General features: G+C 44.3%; 1 protein-coding gene and 1 long non-coding RNA gene across 14 annotated transcripts in view; one reads left to right on the top strand and one right to left on the bottom strand.

Annotated features, from left to right (window-relative positions):
• The window catches only part of Trappc12 (trafficking protein particle complex 12), a 59,866-nt gene that overhangs the window by 4,212 nt on the left and 39,765 nt on the right, over positions 1–15,889 (top strand). For 10 of the 13 annotated variants that reach the window (XR_003950032.1, NR_165042.1, XM_006515059.2 and 7 more), the window contains exon 3: positions 8,425–8,541. Coding sequence is in view for 9 of the 13 variants with exons in the window: in XM_006515059.2 (XP_006515122.1) it covers positions 8,425–8,541 (117 nt within the window). In the remaining 4 variants the exon portion in view is untranslated. Of the gene's footprint in view, positions 1–8,424; positions 8,542–10,088; positions 12,112–14,300; positions 15,497–15,889 lie in introns of those variants that run through there. The other 3 variants (XR_003950034.1, XR_001780444.2, XM_006515061.4) reach the window with 2 other exon arrangements.
• Positions 706–5,673, bottom strand: Gm31269. The gene is made up of 2 exons (XR_872619.2): positions 3,906–5,673; positions 706–1,229 (listed from the first exon to the last, which is right to left on the bottom strand). It is a non-coding gene; the product is annotated as a predicted gene, 31269 (long non-coding RNA).

Below are 15,889 nucleotides of genomic sequence, written 5' to 3'. Positions count from 1 at the left end.
CATATCTCACTGCGTGTAATCTCCTTCTAGATCTGTGTACAACAGAGAGGCTTGTAGTAACTCTGGCTTTCCTAGTTACTGGGCTTGACAGCACCTATACCTGAAGCCGCCTAAGCAGCACGTACTGAGTGTGCTTCTTAGGCTTGTGGGTCTTGCCTACTTCTTACTTCTTGTAGCAGCAAGCTGACTGAGTTCGAGGCCAGCCTGGTCTACAGAATGGGTTCCAGAACAGCCATGGCACTCCCCGTTGTGTGCCCCACCCCACAAATGCATTCTAGAGCTGGAACGATAACTCAGTAGTTAAGAGCACCGGCTACTCTTCGGAGGAGCTGGGTTCAATTCCCAGAACTCTCGTGGTGGTTTACAACTCTCTGTATCTCCAGTTCTGGGGGATTTGACACCCTTTTTTGGCCTCCTCAGGCACACATGGTGCACAGACACACATGCAGGCAAAACACTCATAAAGGAAAATAATATTTCAAAAAAATAAATAATAAAAGGATGTATTCTAGGGCTGGAGAGAGAACTTGGTGCTTGCTGCTCTTCCAGAGTACTACAGTTTGGTTTCCAGTACTGACATCAGGCAGCTCACAGCTGCATATAACTCCAGCTCCAAAGGAGCCAGTACACTCTTGTGGCTTCTGAAGGCTTTGTACTCAGGTATACATAGCCCCAGATAGACAAACTCACACACACACACACCACTAAAAATAAGTCTTTATGAAAGAGTGCATTTCAATAGTATTAGCTGAGAGTCAGCAGATTAGGTCAGACCCAGAGCAGGATAATGGATGACTGAATAAACTGAAGAGTCCAGATGTGGATCTGTAACTGCAATCAAGCAGTTCTAATCAGTCATTAGTCTTGCAGTGCCTTCAGTGTAGATGTGGCTTGCTTCTGTGAAGTTCTGTGTACAAGATGCCAATCAGATGTTCTCCCTCTGACACTGTTGTAGGTAGAGTGTCCTTTGTTCTAAATCAGCTCCATAAATACTTACATGGAGGTTTGTTTTCCAAGTGGCTTATCTAATTAAAGGTCTCATTTTTATGAGATAATTTTTTTTCACTTATTTATTCAACAACTCTGGTGGCAATCAAATTAAGTTAGACAAGCCTTAGAGTTATGATTGGAAAGCTGTATTCAGCTCTAGTTGCATCCCGCAAGGACATGCACATTTCTATCCAAGTGTTTTGTTTTGCTGGATGGTGTCTTAGTTATGGTTGCTATTGCTGTGAAAAAAAACAAAAAACAAAAAACAAACAAATAAATAAATAAATAAACCAAAAACACAAACAAACAAAAACATGACCAAAAGCAACGGGGGGAGGAAAGGGTTTATTTCAGTCACGGTTCCATATAGCATTCATCGTCAAAAGCAGTCAGGGCAGGAACTCAAGCAGGGCCCGAACCTGGAGGCAGGAGCTGATGCAGAGGCCAGGGAGGAGTGCTTCTTTCTGGCTTGTCCCCATGGCTTGCTGAGGCTGCTTTCTAAGAAAGCCCAGGATCACCAGCCTAGGAATGGCACCGTCCACAATGTTCTGGGCTCTCTACTGTCTATCACTAATTAAGGAAATGCCCTGCAGGTTTCTCTGCAGCCCCATCTTATTTTATTTTTTTTTTTAAGATTTATTTATTTATTGTAAGTACATTGTAGCTGTCTTCAGACACTCCAGAAGAGGGAGTCAGATCTTGTTAAGGATGGTTGTGAGCCACCATGTGGTTGCTGGGATTTGAACTCTGGACCTTCGGAAGAGCAGTCGGGTGCTCTTACCCACTGAGCCATCTCACCAGCCCTCTGCAGCCCCATCTTATGGAAGCTTTTTTTTTTTTTTAAACTGAGGTTCCTTCTGCTAGACTGTGTCAAGTTCACATAAAGCTAGCCCACATAGATAGCATTCATTCCTCTTCATCTTGGGTAGCAGGCATACAGTCTCATAGATTTTCACTGTGACATTTCCATACACAGATAGCATGTCCTTTGCTCGTATTCTCCTTCTGTCACATTCCTTTGTCCTCTCTGTCACTCGACAGCTTCTTTCCTCCAGAGTGTATTCTGCTTGCCATGGCGTGTGCGTGTGTGTGTGTGTGTGTGTGTGTGTGTGTGTGTGTGTGTGTGTGTGTGTATGTGCGCGTGCGTGCGTGCGTGCGTGTGTGTGTTTAATCTAAGTTCAATATATCAAAAGAAAACCTAAGATATTTGTCTTTCTCTTTTCCCTTTTATTGTACACTCTTGCTTCCCACCTTGGGTCCTTCCCTCCCGCAATGTGAACTTGCTGTGTAAATCAGGCTAACATCAAACTCTTAATCCTCCTAAGTATGTGGTCAATCCTGAGCCAGCACAGCCACCTCACAGTAGTTCTTCTTTCGCAGAATCTTTTAAGAATTTCCTATAATGTCTGTACCCGCTGACGTTGTCAGGGCTCTCCCTGTGGTTCTGCTCTGTCTTAATGTTGAGCTGTGTGTATCCACCATAAAGATGACAAATGTGTCTCAGATCTATGTCTGAGCTGAAGAGCTAGAAGTTGCCTCTAATCATCTGGAAAATGGAAATCACAGAAAATGTCACCTCATTCCTGTTAGGATGGCTGTTAACAAAAAGACGGGTGATAGCAGTAATCACAGTGAATGTAAATTAGTAAGCCATTATGGAAAGCAGCATGGAGGTGCTTTGAGATATTAAAACTGGAATTAACCACATGATCCAACTGAAACCAAGTCAGTATCTTAGAAAAAGCGGAACTCTCATGATAGAGCCACACAGCCAGCCTGAGTATCCATCTTGGGTGCAGAGATAAAGAGAATGTGGTTGACTTCCTTTGAGGGTAAAGCTGGAAGGGCATAGCTCGATTACATGGTAGTTTTGTTCTTGTGTTTGCTTTTGAAACAGTTTTGCTACATTTGGTACATGCAGCTGATGGCTAATCTGTCTTGGAAGGATGTAATAGTAAATGAATAACTCAAGCAAAGAAACACAGACACCACATATTCTTTCTTATAGAATCAGGAAAAAAAAAACCCACAAACAAACAACAATAACAAAAAACCTGAACTCATATCCGAGAGTACAGTAGAAATTTGTGGGAACCACATTTGAGGTATGCTGGGTGAGTGGGATCTAATATGCAGTATGATGACCCAGTTAGAGTATTCTGTAGTTAACTTAGAATTTATGAGAACAAGTTTTAAATCACACACACACACACACACACACACACACTGCAGCTATGGGTAGTGGTGGTATTTGATTAATTTGTGTTATTCAGTACACCCTATATAAATATTGAATCAGCATGTTGGACTCTCTGAATACACAGTTTTTTGTGTCAGTTAAATATCTTTTTGAGGACAGATAAAGCCAGGCATAGTTAGTGCACGCCTATATCCCTGTATTTGCGAAGTGGAGGCAAGAGGATCAGGAGTTGAGCATTAACCTAAGTACCAAGGTAAAGTCACACTAGGCCTGCGCCTTACATCAACTTGACAGGAGCTGTTGTCATCTGAAAGGAGGGAACCCCAATTGAGAGGATGCCTCCATGAGATCTTGCTGTAGAACATTTCTTAATAGTGATTGAGGGTACCATCCCTGGGCTGGTAGTCCTGGGCTGAGCAAGCCAAGGAGAGCAAACCAGTAAGCAGCCCTCTGCCATGGCTTCTGCATCAGCCTCTGCCTCCAGGTTTCTGCCCTGTTTGAGTTCCTGTCCTGTCTTCCTTCAGTGGTGAACAGTGATATGGGAGAGTAAGCCAAACAAACCCTCTCCTCCCCAGGTTGCTTTTGGTCGTGGTGTTTCATCACAGCAATAGTAACCCTAAGACATTGGGCTATATGAGACCTTGCTTCAAAAAAGCCATAACATAACATATATACATACATACATACATACATACATACAATGTTCTATTCTTACCCACATTCCTTTTTAAAGTAGAGTTAAAGAGCTGGAGAAGTGACTCTGTGGTTAAAAGTGCTTTTTGAGCTTGCCAAGGGCCCAAGTTTTGTTCCTAGCACCCAGGTCAGGCAGCTCACAACCTCTTGTAACTCCAGCTCCAGGACGTGATGCCCTCCTCTGGCTTCTGCAGGCACTGCACATGTGGCTTTCACACACAGAGAGGAGGAGGAATAAAACAAAGCTAGAAATCAAATAAGCAAACAGATTAATTTTATCATCTGGTAAAAAATGATCTGGGACACACAAAATTTCTTTGAGGATCTCAGAAACTACCTGGTGCTGATGCATGTGTATTGGACAAACCTTGCATTGAAGGGGCTGCTTCAGGGACTTGCATACGTGACCCAGAGATATCCATGGAACGGTAAAACTTTAGTGAACCAAAAGTTGAAATTTCCGTTGAGCTGCACTAACCCAGTGGCAACCTAAGTGACAGTGGCTGGATTGGATAGGAGTTTGTATCCATATAGTGGAAAGTCAGCTGAAGGTGACCAGGGCTGTGTATCCATCTGTCAGGACTCCCCACCATCAGGGCGAGGAAAGGTAGGGCACATGAGCATCCCTTCAACAGGTGTATCACTGAACAACGAAGTGTGCGTACCCTTCCCAGTGTCCCTTGACACAGGACTCAGCCACTTGACCACAGCAGCCTGCAGATCAGGGTTAGTTAGGCAAAAGTAAGGTATTGTATCCCTAGAAGGTGAAAATAGAGACTTATGGATAATGAAGCCACTTCTGCCATGACTTCCCTGACACAAAAAAGTCTCAGCTTTTCACATCAGTAGCAGCTGTTGTTGCTAAACTACTGCATGCTATGGCTGCACCAGTCAAGTATGTCCAGCATGCAAATACATGTACCCGGGGCAGCACATGCAGATGTCCAGCATAGCATAAAGTACGTTCCAGAACTACCCTGTGTTGAATTGTTAGAAGCTGAAGGAAGGGTTCAGACCAAGGAAGCTAATCATGCAGCCAATGTTGTGTGTCCGTGTGTATGTGTGTCATACACACTCACATTCCTATTAGTAATTTAGCAAAATAACAATGGTACAGGTGAGGTGTTTTGAGTGCAGCTAACTCTGGCATGAGGGAAGCTGAAGCAGAGGACTGGGAGTTCACGGCCAGACACTGTGCTGAGTCCTGTGTGTGGATTATGCCACTGTTTCCCTTAGCTTGTCTATGGAAATGTGGGTGTAACTCAGTAATAAAGTAGCGGAGCAGGCTTCCAAAATGGACATGTCAGTTTACATTGTGTCCAGCACTCTGTGTTTCTTCTAGTAAATTTGGGGACGTGTTGTTGTTGCTGCTGTTGTTTTACTTGCTATTGCCTTGGAAATGGAGTCTGCATTCTTTAGTCACTTTCAATATCAAACACCTTTTGCTATATATGCTACTTTTTAAATCTTTTTTTTCCTTATGTTTATTTACTTATCTGTTGGGAATAGACACATATGGAAATCAGTAGACAGCTTGCAGAAGGCAATTCTCTGCGTGTGGCTCCAGGGACCAAATCCAGATCTTCAGGGTTGGCACCTTCTTCACCCACTGAGCCATCCTGCCAGCCCTCAGAAAACAATTTATGAAGTTGTCTGTTTGAATGTTTTCTTTGTCTTTAAGCTTTGAATGTCTCTCTTCCTATTACTGCCTAACTTTAAAAGCTCTTTAAACTCAGTTAATGGAAATGAGTAATATCTATAGCAAATATTTTCCCTATTCTGGGCCTTGCTAGTACATAGTCTTTTTTTTATATTTTTTTAAGATTTATTTATTTATTATGTATAGGTACACTGTAGCTGTCTTCAGACACACCAGATCTCATTACAGATGGTTGTGAGCCACCATGTGGTTGCTGGGATTTGAACTCAGGACCTTCAGAAGAGCAGTCAGTGCTCTTATCCACTGAGCCATCTCGCCAGCCCAATACATAGTCTTATGGTGTCTATTGAAGACAAAACCATCATTTTTTTTTTATCACAGGCCTATTAGTCCATCTATTCTCCTAGCTGTTGTCAGTTTGAGAACTTATTACACCTTCCTTTCTTAAGGCACGGGGACACCTTGTCTTCTGTAGCTCCTGTGTGCTTCCTCCCAGGATGCTTTAATATTTGACCACTGTGGGGTGGAAAGATGGCTTGGTTTGGTAGTTAAGAGCACTTGATATTTTTCTGAGGACTCAGATTCAATTCCCAGCACCTACATGGCAGTTCACAGCCACCCATAACTCCAGTTCCAAGGGATCTGACACCGCCCTCTGACCTCTTCAGGTTTCAGCCATACACATGCAGGCAGAACCCTAGAACATATCAAATAAATACATCTAAAAAGGAGAAAATTTAAAGATTTATTCAGTCCTGGGACTGGGCTAGAGACATAGTTGTGCAATCAAGATCTTGCTTGCTGCTTTTCCAGAGGACCCAAGTTCAGATCCCAGCACTCTGACCTTTAAGAACTACTCACTCCCTCAGGAGAAGGCTGTGGTATCCTCAAGGCCTTCCCTCCATGACCGCATCCTAGGCTAGAGCAGGTCTGTGATTACAGTGACAACCCAGCCCAGTGCAGCAGCACAGCTGCCTCTCCTCGTTCTAGTGAGTGAGTGAGTGAGTAAGTATGTGAGTGAGTGAGTGTGTGAGTGAGTGAGTGTGTGAGTGAGTGTGTGAATGTGTGTGTGAGTGAGTGAGTGAGTGTGTGAGTGAGTGTGTGTGTGTGAAGAAGGTAAAGTAGAACCCCGTCATCTTTCTTGCCATCTTCACCTTCAGTTTAGAAACACAGCAGACACAAGATGTGTCATAGGATGTGGGTGATTGCTTTGGGCTGTCTTAAATGAGACATTGATTAGTCAACCATACCTCTCTACCCAAAGAGTGTGCTGTCATAACTAATCCTTGTTAAATGTTTACATTATTTATTAGTTTGTGCAGTGTGTGTGTATGTGTGTGTGTACATGTGCACGTGTGTGACTGAGTGTGTGTGTGTGTGTGTGTGTGTGTGTGTGTGTGTGTGTGTGTCCACGTGTTCTGCAGTGCATACGTGGAGGACAGAGATAGCTTGAGAGATGGAGTTGGTTCTCCCCTCCACCTTTGCCTGGATTCCCAGGACTGAGTTCCGGTTCCCAGGCTTGTGTGGTGCGAGGGAAGCACTGTCACCTGCTGAGCCATCTTTACAGAAGCTGAACTTTAAGGAAAAGAACTTTAAGGATAAAATATAGTTATGGTGTGATCTCATTAGTAGAGACTGTCACTTGGATGCAGGAGATTCAGATTTGCGTTTGCTTTTTGCTCAGCTTTCTGCCTCCACAACTCTAGAAATTCTCTGCATTTGGCACAAGCAGGACTTTTGTAGTTCATTGGATCCCACATTTTCACCCATTTTTATTTGCTTTGTAAACATTGCTTCTAGAGCACTCAGCTGCTCCCGTGGCTGTGATAATTGGAGTATTTTAACCTTATTCTCCAAAAGCAGAAATTACAAATTTGCTGCTACTAAATATTTGCCCCAGTATAGTAGCATACTTGGCCTCTTTAAGCACCAGGCTCAACCACCACAGAGCCTGAAACAGCACAGAGCCCAGATGGCCTCCTGCTGAGGTAGGCAGCCTACCTCTCTAGGTGGCTAAAGAACAGACAGTGTCCACAGGACTAGAGGCACCATCTCCAGCAAGCAGGTTTGGGATCTCCCGCAGCCTGTGCAGCACAGTGCTCTCTCTGCACTGTCACAACTTCTTGGTGTGAGCAGAGTGAATGCTTGTCCTCATTTGTCACTGACTTGGTATATCAACCACCTCATTCATGTAGCCTTAGAGAATCAGGAGCTTGTGACCTCATCATTTGTCATGCCCTATGCTTCATGTCCATTATATTGCTCCCATCACTCCAGGCCCTTAGGACCTTTCTCCCCACGGCTCACATGGGCCTTTCCTCCTCCCCTGCTCGCCTGTGACTTCCCTTTTAAAGGAAGTATAATGGCTGAAGTAACACTTAATGTCTTCCATCTTGCTTCTAGATGGGCATAGCAAAAAGAATAAAGTTAGGAGGCAAAAAGTGGCCCAGAGCAGAGACAGTTTTAAAGTACATCCTCCAACTCCAGCAGGCCCAGAACCCTGGGTACAAGACAGTGACAAGAGTCCTGATCATATTGTTGGGCTTGGCTAGTGAAGGAGCCACCAGCATGCTGGTGGAGGTAATGTCACACACACGGCATCCCAGGAAGCTTGAGGAGCTGGAGCGACACAAGCCTGTTTGGTCTCCCACATGGATGGGGGCTCTCTCCTGTGCTGAAAGTCTCTGTCCTTGACAGGCTGTGGGCTCTACAGAAAACCTGATGTGGTGGTGATATACTGCTTTCTTCTCAAAATAAAGATTAGTTGTAAAACTAGGAATCTTCTAGAAGTTATGGCTTAGCTTCTGACTGATTGCAGTTTTCTTGTGCAAAGCTGTAAACATTTCATTATCTCTGCCTCTCTCTCCCACATTCTTTCCAGGGAGATGCAGTTAAAGACTTGATGCTTCGCTTCCTGGGTGAGAAGGCTGCAGCAAAGAGACAGGTCTTAAATGCCAGCTCAGTGGAGCAGTCCTTTGTGGGGCTGAAGCAGCTCATTGTAAGTAACCACACACTGATTTCAGCATGTCTTTGATAAGCCCGGCTTCCTTCTAGGTCCTTCCCTGGAAGTTAATTGCTCTGAATACAGCGCAAGAAGCTGCTGCAGAGCAAGCCTTGTTCTGTTTGATGCCAGTCCTGGGAAGCAGGAGCACTGCGCCAGCTGCTGATCATCTGAAGTTCAGTTGGTTACTGTGAACAATCAGAGGGCTGCAGGCAGCCAGGTAGCAGACTCCCATTTCTAGAACAAATACAGACAGTTTGTGTGTTTGTTTGTTCATTTGTATTTTTTGAGATAGTCTCACCGTGTCACCTAGACTGGCCTCATTTTCACAGGCTCAAGGGACCCTCCTCACCCTCTTCTTGCCTTGATGGTCATTTCAAATGTCCTCCATTTAGTCTAGGCTTACTGTTTAACTGGAGAATTCCTGAACACTTTCAAATTTCAAACGGGTCTCTCTAATCTGCTAGTTCTGCATCATCAGCACTACACTGGCTGACGTTGTTCCAGTGATTTTTAGGGTTGTGGGAGAACTTCAGCAGTGTAACCAGTTTCCTCTGGATTATTAGGGAAAGCCCTAGAAGTTGATCATACATGTCTCCTGTAGGAATCCTCGGGCAGAATTCCTTCTGATAAAGGAATGCTCGCAATTGGTAGCCTTACACCCCATGGTGTCCACGTCTGAGCACGGTCAGTGGGCATGCCTTGTGGAAGGGATCTGGGAAGCCATGTTGGGCTAAAGCAAAGGGAGGTCCAACCGTTCCCTGACTGCTCAGTCACTCTCCTGACTGTGATGAGCAGACAGGGATTCACTGGGTTTTCTGCTTATACCACTCATTTTTTTCAGGAGTTGAGTCTTGGGTTTGGGTTTATTTTGCTTGTTTTTGTTTTTCCCCTGTCATAACTAGTTTTTTGTTTCAAGCAAGTTTTAGGACCTAAAGGTATACTATTTGAGTAGGTCTGAAAGATATACCATTTGAGGCTTACACTTTTTATTAAGGATTAACTGCAGATCATCTAAATAAGGTAAAGGAAGCAGGTGAGAAGGCGCAGAGGGTAAAGGCCAGGGACCTGAGTTTAATCCCCAAGTCTGACAAGGAGGAAAGAGAGAAAATTATCCTCTGACTTCCACGTGCATCCACGCACACACATAAACACACAAAATACCTAAAGAAAATGAAATATAAAAAGTTTTTATGTCAGGTGAAGGTTAGCATATGAACTAAAAACAAAAAAGCTTTCTGAGTTTATGTTGGAGACACCCATTGTGGAGTGTCAGCTGGCCAGGCTGGGGTTACACCTTTCACATCAGGTAAGAAAGCCTTAGCTGCTTGAGCAGTTGACGGTGCAGTGCAGAGTGAGATAAGCCCCAGTCTCAGACTGGCATCAGGTCCACATTCAACGCAGATGTGAAAGGCAAGTAAACCTCACATGTCCTTACCTGGCAGAGGTGACAAGAGTTTGAGAGGTGCCCTGAGTCACAACTCAGGGATAGTAGATGTCTAATCTTAACAGAGCCGTGTGTGGATTTTCTCCTTCATTGACAGGTTGTCTTGAATCCAGATGCCCAAGCCACATGAAGGATCTTTTTTCATTTTAAAAAAATGTATTATTTATAAAATGTAAGTTTGCATGTATGTATGGGTGTTTTGCCTGCATGCATGTCTGTGTATCATGTGTGTCCACAGTCCCTCCACAGAGTAGAGACCACATCCTGTAACCTGGGACTGAAGTAGTTGTTAGCTACCATGTGAGTGCTGGGATTCAAACCCAGGTGTTCTAGAAGAGCAACCATTGCTCTTAACTTCCGAACCATCTCTCCAGCCCCTACATAATAATATTTTTGACATCTGTCTTCCATGGTTTAGAAGGAGTCAGGCTGTCTCTGTAACTGAGCCACAACTAGCAATGTAAACCTTGTTCCAGAGCATAGACAATAAGGCCTTTCAGACAGCTATGCCAAGACATCCTCTGTGGTGGCATCAGCCAGGACTTCCACTCTTGGTGCCTGATTCCCACCCCGCTGCCTCTGCAGCAGTTTATATCCCGGTGTCTTCTTAGCTGCACATATGACACCTGTGCCCTACAATGCCCAAAGGAAAAATAACTAAAATTTGCTCCTGTCACCCAAAGGTTTGCTTCCTAGCCTTTGGTGTATTTTTTATCTTCCTTTTATCTCTGCTCGTTTGCCCAGAAAACCTTTTTGATCTTACTCATGCACACACCCAAAAAAAAAAAAAAAAGCCAGTGTTTTGACAATACACTGAGCCTTTCTGAGCCCTCTATCCCCAGACAATAGTGACTTCAGTGTCAGTGGGCAAGTCTGTCTTCAGGTGCAGCAAAACCATGAAAACCAGTAAGCACCCTGACAGTCAGGAAACGGCTATTTCATTGACAGAATCTGCACACAGATGGTGTATAGAGAACTATAGAGAATTGGCTCTGGGAAGGAAGCTGAAACAGTAGAGTCAGAATACTGGTTTGAAAAAAATGGAAGAAGGACTAATAAGATGAATCAGTGGGTAAAGACTCATTGCTACATTTGATAATGTGAATTTGATTCCCCATATGGTGGAAGAAGAGAACCAGTTTCTTTTTTTTTTTTTTTTTTTCCCGGTTTTTTGAGACAGGGTTTCTCTGTGTAGCCCTGGCTGTCCTGGAACTCACTTTGTAGACCAGGCTGGCCTCGAACTCAGAAATCCGTCTGCCTCTGCCTCCCAAGTGCTGGGATTAAAGGTGTGTGCCACCATGCCCGGTGAGAACCAATTTCTATGTTGGCTTCAACATCCAGATATATACATGACATTCACACCCACCCACATACATATATACATACATATATGCATAATAAATAAATAAATAAATAGTATGTTTTGGAAAGAGAAATGAAGAATAAGCCAGGCAAAGTGGTCACATGCCTCCAGTATATAGGACATCACTAGTTTGAGATGAGGGTGGCCTGTGTAGCAGACAGAGAGAGAGAGACTGAAACTGAAACTGACTGACTGACTGACTGACTTTAGTTACTCTTCTATTGCTATGATAAAACTCCTTTATAGAAGGAGACTATGTGTGGGGCTTGCTGGTCCTGAGGGGTAAGACTTGATAATGGTAGAATGGGGTAGTCAGTGGCAGACAGCTGGAGCAAGGACTTTGAGAAGGAAGCAGAGCACACTGAGAATGCCATGGGTGTTTGAAACATCAAAGTCCTGCTCAGTAACACTCCTGTTTAAGTAAGGCCACACCTCCTAATCCTTCCCAAACAGTTCCACAAACCAAGGCCCAAACATTCAAATGTATGAGCCTATGAGCCTATTCTCATGCAGACCACCACAGATTGGTGTGAAGCTCACATAGAAGGACAGATGATGCGTATGCCCCTGCTGCCTCCAGACCCTGAGCATGACCAGAGGGGCCTCAAGAGGATATGGCCATGGAAGGCAGCAGGCCAGCCTAGGGCAGAGCACTTCCACCATGACCATTCTCTGTGTGGAAGGCTCACTTTTGTATCTTTTGTGCTAATAAAAAGAGGGGAAGTGTATGAGCTTTTCATTAAAAAAAAAAAAAAAACTAGAAAACTGAGGCCAGGCAGATGTTGTGGTGCACATTCACAGTGCCAGCACTGAAGAGGTGGAGGCAAGAAGATCAGAGTTCAAGATCATCCTGAGCTACACAGTGAGTTCAAGGCCAACCTAGGCAACAGGAGACCCTGTCTCAAAAGCTGTTTTAGGACTTGGGAGGGTTATTTTTGTTTTTAAAAACTGACTGCTTCCTAATCAGCAAAATAAGGGAGGTGCCGCAGACCCTCTGGATCCCTTTGTCTGCGTGGAACGGGTCTCTGGGGCAGGTGGGCAAAGCGTCGGATGGAATGACAGACAGATGCACACAGGAGAGGTTGTGTAGAATCTGAATGTAATTTGTCAAGTCGAGCATCAAACTTTTTATACTTTATACAGAAGAAAATAGGGAAGTTGGGTGACACACCCACAAGGTACAAAGAGGTTACTGGATTCTTACATAAAACAGAGGAATGCAAACACAGAAGGTCTAACAGGAACCACCTGGGATAGAATTCAACAACTGGGATCAACAAGAGCTCCACCTAAGATTCACTTAATCTTAGAAGCCAGGGTCAAGGGCTTTGTGCCCTTGCCATAGTTCCTATTTTAGTCTATTGTATAGTCCACCTTTCCCCTAGGCCATTGTAAATATGTGTGTATGGATGCAACTTAGCTATCTATAGTTCTAAGTATCTATTCTGGTTCCTCTTTAGGTCTCAAACTTCCTTCTTAAGACATAGTCTTTTGTTTTGTTTTGTTTTTTTTGTTTTGTTTTTCGAGACAGGGTTTCTCTGTATAACCCTGGCTGTCCTGGAACTCACTTTGTAGACCAGGCTGGCCTCGAACTCAGAGATCCACCTGCCTCTGCCTCCCGAGTGCTGGGATTAAAGGCGTGCGCCACCACACCCAGCTTCAAACTTCCTTCTTCCTAGATGATGGTAAATTCCTGTGTAGGGCAGTGACTTAGCTTTTATTCAAAGTGATAGTGTAATACCAGAGGCAATTCTGAATGTCACTGAATAGACAACATTCTTACTGAATTCCAAGCCCATGGTCTGCTCAAGGACTTTCTAGGACTGTTGGAACACTGGCAAAGGCTTTAGCTATGTCAGAATTTAATTTTAAAAGGCACTTATAATAAGATAATACTAAAAGAGAGCACGTGGATCCATACACCAGACTAACTCGGGAATGGAATATTAATGTATGGGTTAGAGAGAATGCCAGTCTCCAGGAGGTGAGTTTCTGTGAAACGCTTTGCCTCGTGAGTGGCTTTTAGGCCTCTCGGCTTGTCAAGCTGACTCCGAGTGCGTGGCAGGGAGGGAGACCTCTAACACAAAGGACAAAGTCACCCTACTTCCCTTTTTTCACTATGATGAACTGTAATTCAAAACCATGACACTAAATAAACCTTTCCCCAAAAGTAGGGAGGAGCATGTTTGGGGGAATTTTTCCCACCCAAAAGTCCACACTTTGCAGATTAGAAGACAAGAACCGGGCTGGAGAGATGGCTCAGTGGTTAAGAACACTGACTCCTCTTCCGAAGGTCCTGAGTTCAAATCTCAGCAACCACATGGTGGCTCATAACCAACCGTTATGAGATCTAAAGCCCTCTTCTGGTGTGTCTGAAGACAGCTACAGTGTACTTACATAAAAATCATAAATAAATCTTTAAAAAGAAGAAGAAGAAGACAAGAGCCTAAGGCAATGTCCTAAGTGTCCCAGTATTGACTAGGTACTGCACAGCCCCTGAAAACCATGCTTTCTGTGGACATATGTCATTTCCTGCCACAGGACATAGTATTTCTGAACCACTGACTATGTGCACTGGGGTACTTTACAGAGTAATGACTAGAACTGGGCTATATCCAGCAGTGAGATGTGTGTCTGTCTTTCTGTGTGTCTATGTATCTGTCTTTCTTTGTGTCTGTATGCATATCAATTTGTCTGTGTATATATCTGTTTGTATGTCTGTGTATGTATTTGTGTGTCCCTGCATGTGTATCTGTGTGTCTGTGTCTGATGGACTTGAAACAAATTCCATATTAGGTTTTCCAGTTTATATGTGTTTATTCAGCAAACACATATCAGGCTTTTCTGGCTGGCCCTCACTCTCTGAAGGTCTACTTTCACAGTCACTTGTAAAGTGGACTCTGATTTAGAGATGTGATACTGTTTTTTAAAAACTTCACATCCTAGACTCACTGGCCTGAGGGGCTCTTCATCAGCATCTTCAGCCCTGAGAGACAACCCAGCTTTCCTGACCCTGGTAATGAATATTGGCTTGTTTCTTCTCTCTCTTCACTGTGCCTTCACACATTGCTGCTTGTTCAGAGCTGGATAGCAGTTCCCTGAGTCCAGTCACCATGAGGAATCCCTTGGGTCTTTTGTGCCCAGGGAAGAGTCCCAGCTATTCCCCTTGAAAGGACTGAGAGATCCTTCCAGAGTCTGAGAGGCCAAACCGTCCATCCCTCCCCCTCTCTGCTGTTGTGCTAGAACAATTGTGTGGTCACCAGAAACAAGCACACAGGTCTTCACTCGATGACCTGGAAGAGTACTGGACCCCAGTGGAGGCCTTGTTCCGTAACAGAAGCAGGCAGCTGTCACCGAGGCAGGCATTTATCAGCCCAACCCTGAGTCACCAACACCAGTGTGCCCCCAGACCTACTATTCGGCTCGGTGTCTTTCACTACACTACTGATGTGTTCTCAGAAAGGTCAGTGACTCACGTGCTGAGGTGTGTTATATACAGAACAGTTAGGGTTTAATTTTCAGTAAATGTCAATCTACTGTCCCATTGGTTCTCTTACTGAAGTGACTCTGAGGTTACTCCTGTGATTGAAAGCTTTCTGTAGCTCTGCGTGTCGTCGGCAGCTTCCTGTGATCCCAGCAGTCTCGGGCTGAGGTGAGAGGATTATGAGTTTGAGACCAGTCTGCAGTATGCAGCAAGATTTTTAAGAAAATAAGACTTTGTTGGACAAAAAAGGCAAGATACTGGTTTTAAAAAAAAGCAAGGACAGCTGCTTTAAGTGACTGCTCTTCTGTCCTTGCTAGTGAGATTGTAGGTGACCATCTCTGCAGCCCCCGTGAGCTGGTCAGCAAGCAGGCCTTTCCATGGTAAGGGGTGGCTGTTCCCCTTCTTCAATTTGGACTTTAAAAAGAAAACCAAAAAAGCAAGCCTGACTTGATGATGGACAGGCTTCATTTCCCAGTTCATCTCTAAAGTACACACGGGCCCTGTACTGATTATAATCCATCTGCCTGGTGTGTTTCTACCATCTGTAGTTATTCCTTATATTAATACATGCTTTTATCTTTCTCCCATACACTGAAAATGCTCAAGGCCATTGGAGATCCCACTGCAGGAACCTGACCAGGCATCCTCTTCAGGACGGGTGTGTGTATAGAAAGGCCATGGTGTTCATTGCGGCCTAAGATTCCCTGCCATCACATCCTCAGTGTCCTAAGTCACATCGCCAGTGCTCTAAGCCTGTAATGTATGGAGAAGCAAATGTCACTGCCCGGAGAGAAGGCCATTTTACTCACTCGCATGGTGTTGTGTGCAGAGTGAATGCTGTTGAGTCGTGTGGGCGAGCTGTGCACCTACTCTAATCACTCGGATACTTCACGCCGGGCCATTTGTCCTAACACTGGAAGTCAGAGTGCCTGGGCTCAGTTTTCAGAGTCTTGTCTTATTTCCTACTTCTTAAAAAGTAATACCTATTTAAATTTAGAAATTTTTCTCCTTCCAAACTAAGGTCGTCAGAGCGCTGCATGGCCTATCCAGT

Source organism: Mus musculus, chromosome 12 (genome assembly GCF_000001635.26).
Source record: "Mus musculus strain C57BL/6J chromosome 12, GRCm38.p6 C57BL/6J".
NCBI lineage: Eukaryota > Metazoa > Chordata > Mammalia > Rodentia > Muridae > Mus > Mus musculus.
The sequence above is the reverse complement of the archived record's forward strand: the minus strand, read 5'-3'. Positions and strand labels throughout refer to the sequence as shown.